Here is an 8,738-nt window from a genome sequence, read left to right on the forward strand (position 1 = left end):
TGCATGTACAAGGGTAACTTTATTGACCCCCAGCTGGGCAGTACTTGGCCTCTACATCATTACCCCCCTATTTCGGCTGTTGCCACCATGGCACTGCCTGTCAAATTCTACAACCTGGTGATGTCTGGCATCAACCCCTCCCAAGGATGGAGGGGATTCTCTTGCGAGTGATGGTGGCAGCTGTTTCAGGGGGGCACAGGGCTAAGGCTGAGATGTGTCACCTCAACTGAAGTAGAAGAGGTGGATTATGGCATTGGCCACGAAGAAAAGGAAACCGCCTCCGCTCATGTTGCTGGATGCTGAGAGGCTGTTGCTTTGGCCGGTGGAGTTTTGTCCAGAGACTCCAGTTTGTATCTGCAGGAGGAGAAGTGGGATAAGTTCAGGGGACTTTTAATTTAATTTAATTTAATTTAATTTTTTGAGGCAGAGTCTCACTCTGTCACCTAGGCTGGACTGCAGTGGTGTAATCTTGGCTCACTGCATCCTCCACCTCCCGGGTTCAAGTGATTCTCCTGCCTCAGCCTCCTGAGTAGCTGGGACTATAGGCACGCGCCACCACGCCTGGCTAATTTTTCTACTTTTAGGAGAAACGGGTTTTCACCATGTTGGTCAGGCTGGTCTCAAACTCCTGACCTGGTGATCCACCCGCCTTGGCCTCCCAAAGTGCTGGGATTATAGGCGTGAGCCACCGTACCCAGCCCTCAGGGGACTTCTGAATCTCCTGTTTGTTATTTAAAGATGCAGCCCCCTTTCTACCCTCCCTGCCCTCCATCCCCCCACCTCCATAAAACAGTCCTCAGTTCTGTCCCATGTGACCACTACTTCTTCCACAAGGTCCTGTCAGAATGTTTGGCTGCTCCCTGCTTTGACACAGGCAGGGACAGAGGTGATCACTGCCCCTGCCCACCCCCTTTCACAGAATCTTTCTGTTTTTTTGAGATAGAGTTTCGCTCTTTTGGCCAGGCTGGAGTGAAGTGGCGCGATCTCAACTCACTGCTACCTCCACCCCCGGTTTCAAGCGATTCTCCTGCCTCAGCCTCTCGAGTAGCTGGGATTATAGACGCCCACCATCACACACCCAGCTAATTTTTTTTTCCCCCCAAGACACAGTCTCTCTGTCGCCCAGGCTGGTGTGCAGTGGCGCGATCTCAGCTCACTGCAGCTCCACCCCCGGATTCACGCCATTCTCCTGCCTCAGCCTCCCAAGTAGCTAGGACTACAGGTGCCCGCCACCATGCCTGGCTAATTTCTTTTTGTATTTATGGTAGAGATAGGGCTTCACCGTGTTAGCCGGGATGGTCTCGATCTCCTGACCTCGTGATCCACCTGCCTCAGCCTCCCAAAGTGCTGGGATTACAGGCATGAGCCACTGTGCCTGGTTCGCCCAGCTAATTTTTGTATTTTTAGTAGAGACGAGATTTTGTCATGTTGGCCAGGCTGGTCTTGAACTCCTGACCTCAGGTGATCCGCCCACCTCAGCCTCCCGAAGTGTTGGGATTACAGGCGTGAGCCACCTTGCCCGGTCACTGAACCTTTCTTTTTACCTCTCCCCAGCCACCAGCCCCTCTGGCATAGAGGGAGACAGGGGAGCACTGGCCCTTGACCTTCCTAGCCTGGCAAAGGGCTTAGCTTCCCTGAGCCTCAGTTTCCTCTTCTGAGTGGGGAGAAGTTCATCACAGTTGTGAAGGTCACAAGAGCCCGGGCTGAGTGAGAAAGCACTTTGCAAAGCGTGGGTGGCTGGATGTGGGGTGGGGAAGTGGCCAGATGGTGATCAAGCTGTCCTTAATGCTTGATGGAGCTGCAACTAGAGCTGTTCTTGATGGAGATTAAGCTGGTTTTGATGGTGATCAAGCTGTTCTTGATCAAGAACTTGATGTCCGGTCTCCTGTACTGACTCCCCTCTGGGCACCTGGGATGCTACCAAAGCTGCCTCCTGGAATAGCAGTCGCTTTTGAGACTCCAGTTATTTCTGAAGTGGGAGACTCCTGTCTTCTTTGCATTCCTGAACATCCAGGCTTCTCTCTGGCAGGGGAGTGGGGGGTTGGAGTGTCCCCTGTCACCTCCAGAACCACAGCAGGCTCCACTTGGACATCTGGCCTCTCCCCAAAGGACCATCTCCCCAGACTCCCTGTGGGCCGATGTCTTCCTCACTCAGGGTTGTCTTCCCAAGTCTCTTAATTCTCTATTATTCCACAGCCCCCCTCGGGTGCCCCAATGCGCCTGGCACCCTGTAAGTGCTCCCCAGCTTGGATGCAGGTTTCTATCAGGGCAGCCTGCAAGCAGTCCAGCTCCAGCCAGAAGAACTGGAAGGCTGGGTGGCCAGGCCTGCTGCGTCCCTGCTTTTCCTGTTGGAGTCCATCTGCTGTGCTCCCAGGAGAGAAGGCTGGGTCTCTGGGAGCTCACATCCTGTATGCCCTCCCTCCATGCCAAGCAACTTTGGGGAGTCCTGGCAGTGGTGCCAGGGGTTGCTCTTACCTGTACCATAACCAGGAGGCTGATGGTGAGGAAGAGGAAGAGGAAGCGCTTCATTTTGGTAGGATCTTGGCTGTCTTGGTAGCAGCTTTTTAGGTGATCTCAGGGCTGTCTGGAGGCTTCTTTTGGCTTGGCTGCTTTTGAACCAGGAGGCAGGGGAGGCGGGGTGAGGCAGGGAGAGGAAGGACGGCCTACAAGGTGGAGGAGGGGTGTGGCTTCCTTTCTGCAGATCTGGGGTTGGATAATACCAGGCCCTAGGTTCTAAGGCCCTGGCTGAGGGAGCAGGCTAGATCCTAGGAGATAGGAGAGAGGTCAATCCAGAGGCAACGGTGGGAGTAAGTAGGGCCCGAGGCTTGGAGTCATGCATGCATCCTGCAGGCTGAATCCTGGTCTAATCACTGACCAACTCTGAGACCCTGGGCCAGAAACTCTATCTCCCTGACCGTTTAACAAAAGAACTGCCGGATTACATGTAATAATAACCAATTTTAAAAGAGTCAGCACATAGCAAATATTCCATAAATGAGTTTGTTGCTTAAAGAAGATAGGGGCAGGGTATAGGAGCTCAAGGAGAAAGGCTGGGATAGATTTAGGTTTCAAGGGAAGGTTGTAGATGGGCTGCAGGTTCTGAATGAAAGCTTGGGAAATATTTAGATTGTAGAAGGGATGGTAGATTTCTGTGAAAGTGCTGGAGATGGGGAATCGGGAAGCCTGGTTTTAGTTGGGCTTTCTCTAGGCCTCAGTTCCTCATTTCAAGGAACTGGGAAGACTGCAATAGATTATTTCTGAAGTTTAAGACCTTGCGTTTTGTTTTGTTGTTGTTGTTGTTGCTTTTAGACAGAGTTTTGCTCTGTGCAGTGGCACGATCTTGGCTTACTGCAACCTCCACCTCCTCGATTCAAGCAATTATCCTGCCTTAGCTTCCTGAATCGTTGGGACTACAGGTGTGTGCCACCACGCCTGGCTACTTTTTTGTATTTTTTTTTTTTTTTTTTTTTTTGTGGAGACAGGATTTCACCACGTTGGCTAGGCTGGTCTCAAATGCCTGACTTCAAGTGATCCGCCTGACTCGGCCTCCCGAAGTACTGGGATTACAGGCATGAGCCACCGCGCCCAGTCAAGACCTAGCATTTTGTGATGTGGGTAGAGAAAGTAGCAAGCAGATGGGTTGTTTGTATTAGCTGAGGATGAGCGACGGAAGTGAGGGAAGGGACAAGCGGGTGACTAAGCTGCGGTGGAAGGGGACTGGGGTGAGGGAGTGGCTGTGGGGGCCCAGGGAGTGGTGGGCGGATGAGAGGAATCCCAAAGCTGGCCTGGACAGTGCTCCATGCTTTATGCATTCTCTCACTTGATTCCCTCTGTGGTGCCCTGCAGCAGGTGTTATGTTTATCCCCATTTGACTGGTGAAAAAACTGAGGCTTAGGTGTTAAGTGACTTGCTAAGATCGTAAATGGTGGAGCCAGTCTCATTTGACCTTGAATCCAGGTCTGTCTGAAGCCACAGCCATGTACGTAACCTCTGGGGCTGCCCTAGAATTCACCCATTAAGTCTTGATTCTCTGCCACTCCCGCCTCCTCCCCTACACCAACTCCCCCCAGACTCCAGGAGTTGGTGACCACAGCCCTGGCTCTGGCCCACTCTCCCTTCCTTAGTTCACTTTAGGCCTCATTCACGTGCTTGGTAGTAAAGGGAAAACTCCCCTCACTTCTATTCTATTGTTTTGGGCCTTATGTTGCAAGCCCAGGGAAGATCTGGCTGAGGCCGGGCATGGGGGCTATGCCTGTAATCCTAGCACTTTGGGAGTCTGAGGCAGGCAGATAACTTGAGCACAGGAGTCTGAGACCACCCGGGCAACATACAGAGGCCCCATCTCTTAAAAAAAAAAAAAAAATTTGCCGGGCATAGTGGCACAAACCTATAGCCTCAGCTACTTGGGGGTTGAGGCAGGAGGATTGCTTGTGCCTGGGAGGTCCAGCCATGATTGTGCCACTGCACTCCAGCCTGGGTGACAGAGCAAGACCCTGTCTCAAAAAAAAAAAAAAAAAAGGGCTGGCTGAGGTGAGTGGATCACCTGAGGTCAGGAGTTGAAGACCAGCCTGGCCAACATGGTGAAACCCCGTCTCTACTAAAAATACAAAAATTAGCCAGGTGTGCTGGCGCATGCCTGCAATGCCAACTACTCAGGAGGCTGAGGCAGGAGAATCGCTTGAACCTGGGAGGCAGAGGTTGCAGTGAGCCGAGATGGCACCATTGCACTCTAGCCTGAGTGACGAGAGAAAAACTCAATCTCAAAAAAAAAAAAAAGGAGAAAGAAGAAAAGAAGAACTGAGAGTCAAAACTGATGAGAGAAAGCCAGGAAGTGGAGAGGGAGGGGCCCCCAGCCACCCATCAACCTCTTTCCCCATCCCTGCCCTTTTCACCCAGAGGTCTCTCCTCACCCTTGACTCAAGTTCTCAACTGCCTTTGGTGTGCCTGTGGGGGTGAGTGATTCTAGGGTTCATGAGAGCCAGGGAGGTGTCCCGTGCCAGAAGGGCACCAGCCCAGGAGACAGGATACTCATGTTGAAGTCTGAGATTACTGTGCTGAAAATGAGCTCCATCACACTGTGCAATCTTCTCCCCTCTTACAAAGAGGCAGCCAGACAGGACGAGCCTGAGGCTGGCTGTGTTATAGTTTCCTGTGCTGGGGATGCATGCGAGGATATTAAATGCCAGACTCTCATTTGGAAGCATTTTCTTGCAAACCTCAGAAGCTTCATTTTCACCTCCAGACACTCTGAGGAGTATCTTTTACAGTCCATGTATTTCCTCTGCAAGGAAAGCCCTTCTCCAATTATTTTACCTGGCAAACTTTTTTTTTTTTTTTTTCCCGTTGAGACAGGTTCTTGCCGTTGTCACGCAGGCTGGAGTATAAGTGGTGCAATCATAGCTCACTGTAACTTCGAACTCCTGGGCTCAAGCAATCCTCCCGCCTCATCCTCCTAAGTAGCTGGGACTACAGGTGCATGTCACCATGCCCAGCTAATTTTTGGGGTGCTGGGGGATGGAGTTTTGCTATGTTGCCCAGCCTGCAAACTCTTCTTTATTCTTCAATATTTAGCTTAGAAGCCCCTTCCCCAGGGAAACTTTCCGCTTTCCCTAGGAAACTCAGAGTTCCTAAATGTTTGAAGGGCCCTTTCTGTTGACCTCTGTTCTAAAGATCGTGTCTACCAAGAATATGGTCTGTCCCTTGTGGGTTGGGACTCGGTTTTGTCATTTCTCTTATTCAGCACAGCACAGAACATGGCACAGAGTAGGTGTCAGAGACTGCTGGAAGAATGAGTGTGTGTAATGTGTCTAGATCTATTCCCACCCTTGAGCCTAGTAGTCCTGCATTTATTTATCCAGTCAATATTTACTGTGGAGCAATGGTAGAGTCAGTACTGAAAAGTTACCGATGCAGAAAAGAAATAAGGGGCTGAGAGAAGCAAGCCCTTTATTTGGAGCTGCTTTTCTCCTAAAAGTATTTGCCACTTCAGAGGAGACAGCTGAGAAACTGAGCTGAGCTTTCTCATCTTCACATACTTACAAATATATGGGAGAAAAACTGTAGTTCTAGATCCTCTAAGAAAGAGGAGCCCTGACAAACTCCCCCCACCTAGGCTTTGGGTTGGACCACCATGGGGAGTGAGAGTAAACAGGAAACAACAGCCCAACCCTCAAAGAAATTGAAGACAACATGACCAAAAAGCAGAAACAGATAATAGAAAGTTATACAAAAGATCCAGATAATGGAATAATCAATCAAATTTTCAAATAACTATGCTTTACTCAAAGACATTTTCCTCTTCTGCCCTCTGAGCAGCAGGACAAGATTGAGACTGGACAAGATTGAGAACTAGAAATTATAGTAAAGAACCAAATGGAAATTCTAGAACTGAAAAATACGGTAATAAAAATTAGAAACTCAGTGGATAGGTTTAACATCAGATTGGGCCAACTGAAGAGAAAATTAGTGAAGTGAAGTAAAGATTGTAAGAAAATATTATTAGAGCAGAATGTGTTTATTGGGTGCCTGCTGCCAGGTACTGAACTAGGCACTGGGAATACAGCAGTGAACATAAAGACATGGTCCCTGCTATTATGCAGCTGATATTTCAGCGGGGGAAGACGAATATAAACAATGGTAATTTCAGATTTTCACAAATGGCATGAGGAAATCAAGGGGGTAATGTGAGAAGAAGTGAAACGTGGGGAGGATATATTCTAGGTCAGCGGTCAGGAAAGACCACTCAGAGGAAATGTGTGTGCTATGACCTGCAGAACAAGAGGAGTCCAGGCATGCAAAGCAGCTTAGATCACTATCCCATGCCAGGTCCACAGTGTCTTTTGATGGCTGTCCTTGGGGCCTAGCACAGTCTCACACAGGCCAGGTTCTCCAAATGTCCTTCATCAATGAGAGAATGGAATACAGCAGGAAGGGAGGAAGGAGAAGAGAGTTCCAGCATACATCACAGTGTGATCCACCCAGAATTTTTCATCCTCACTGAGACGGGGCTGGGATTCAGTAGCATCATACAGCATCCAAGGTGAATCTTCATCCACCCATTCATTCAGCTATCCATCTACCCACCTATCCATTCAGTCTTTTGCTCATTCACTCTTTTGCTCATTCACTCTTTTTTTTTTTGAGATGGAGTTTCACTCTTGTTGCCCAGGCTGGAGTGCAATGGTGCGATCTTGGCTCACTGCAACCTCCACCTCCTGGGTTCAAGCAATTCTCCTGCGTCAATGTCCTGAGTAGCTGGGATTACAGGTGCATGCCACCATGCCCAGCTAATTTTTTGTATTTTTAGTAGAGACAGGGTTTCTCCATGTTGACCAGGCTGGTCTCAAACTCCCAACCTCAGGTGATCTGCCCACCTCGGCCTCCCAAAGTGCTGGGATTACAGGCATGAGCCACTGCGTTCTGGCCTCATTCACTCTTTTAATTAATTTATTGACACCTACTGTGTGTCAGGCAAGATGAATGAGAGTCCTTTCCCCTGAGGAATTTATAGTTTAGCAGGGACACCCATACGAAAATCACAAAACTGAATAAGAAATGCTATAATGGGCCAGGCGTGGTGGTTCATGCCTGTAATCCCAGCACTTTGGAAGGCCGAGGTGGGCAGATCACCTGAACTCAGGAGTTCAAGACCAGCCTGGCTAACTTGGTGAAACCGCAACTCTACTAAAAATACAAAAATTAGTCAAGCGTGGTGGTGCATGCCTATAATCCCAGCTACTTGGAGACTGACACAGGAGAATCACTTGAACCCAGAGGCAGAGATTGCAGTGAACTGAGATCCCGCCGTTGCACTCCAGCCTGGGTGACAGAAAGAGATTTTGTCTCAAAAAAAGAAAATGCTATAATTGCAGCAGGACTTCCGGAGAGTGGAGTGTAGAGTGTGGTTCTGCTTGCAGGGAAGTGGGGATGAACCAGAGATGATTTCATCGGGGAGGGGACATTTGAACTTGTTGAAGGATCGAGTGGGAATTTTCACAAATGGAAAAGGCAAGAGAGGATATTCTCATTGGAAGGAGAGGCCAGAATGTAGGGAACGTGAGAAAGGCCAAACCCAAAATAGGAGGGCTGTAAATATCCAGCTAACCTATAGAAAATGAGGGCTTCGTCTAAGTTGGTGGTGATGTGGGTGAAGGGGGAACGTGGAAGAGATAGCTAGATTTGTATTCTGCTAAAGAAAGAGACTTGGAGGAACTCTTTCTCCTTCATTATTTACCTCTTACTTCCTGAGCTAGTAGAACTCAATAAACTCTTTAACCTCAGAGGGGTCATAACTGATAAGGGTCTTTCAGGAAATGACCTAAAAGCAAAGCAGACTGTCCGCTTTCAAGAATAGAGACTTCTGGCCAGGTGCGGTGGGTCACGCCTGTAATCACAACGCTTTGGGAGGCCAAGGTGGGCGGATCATGAGGTCAGGAGTTTGAGACCAGCCTGACCAACATGGTGAAACTCTGTCTTTACTAAAAATACAAAAAATTAGCTGGGCATGGTGGCACATGCCTGTAATTTTAGCTACTCAGGAGGCTGAGGTGGGAGAATCGCTTGAACCCGGGAGTCAGAGTTTGCAGTGAGCTGAGATCACGCCACTGCACTCCAACCTTGGTAACAAGTGTGAAAATCCATCTCAAAAAAAAAAAAAAAATAGACTTCTGCCGGGTGCAGTGGCTCACGCCTGTAATCCCAGCACTTTGGGAGGCTGAGGCAGGTGGATCACGAGGTCA

General features: G+C 49.2%; 1 protein-coding gene across 1 annotated transcript; it reads right to left on the reverse strand.

The window, feature by feature from the left end:
• CD52 (CD52 molecule) lies at positions 1 to 2,638 on the reverse strand. The gene is made up of 2 exons (XM_011955591.1): positions 2,476 to 2,638; positions 1 to 354 (listed from the first exon to the last, which is right to left on the reverse strand). Exons 1-2 carry the CDS (start codon positions 2,527 to 2,529, stop codon positions 223 to 225), a joined length of 186 nt encoding a protein of 61 aa, XP_011810981.1. The 5' UTR covers positions 2,530 to 2,638; the 3' UTR covers positions 1 to 222.
• Between the last annotated feature and the right edge of the window lie 6,100 nt (positions 2,639 to 8,738).

Source organism: Colobus angolensis, unplaced genomic scaffold (genome assembly GCF_000951035.1).
Source record: "Colobus angolensis palliatus isolate OR3802 unplaced genomic scaffold, Cang.pa_1.0 Scaffold4, whole genome shotgun sequence".
NCBI lineage: Eukaryota > Metazoa > Chordata > Mammalia > Primates > Cercopithecidae > Colobus > Colobus angolensis.

Bases quoted from the DNA above. Each gene is read 5' to 3' on its own strand.
- CD52 (XM_011955591.1), bottom strand. From the start codon at position 2,529: ATGAAGCGCTTCCTCTTCCTCTTCCTCACCATCAGCCTCCTGGTTATG. The intron at 355-2,475 runs GTAAGAGCAACC...CTCCTCCTGCAG, and splicing joins GCCTCCTGGTTATGGTACAG to ATACAAACTGGAGTCTCTGG.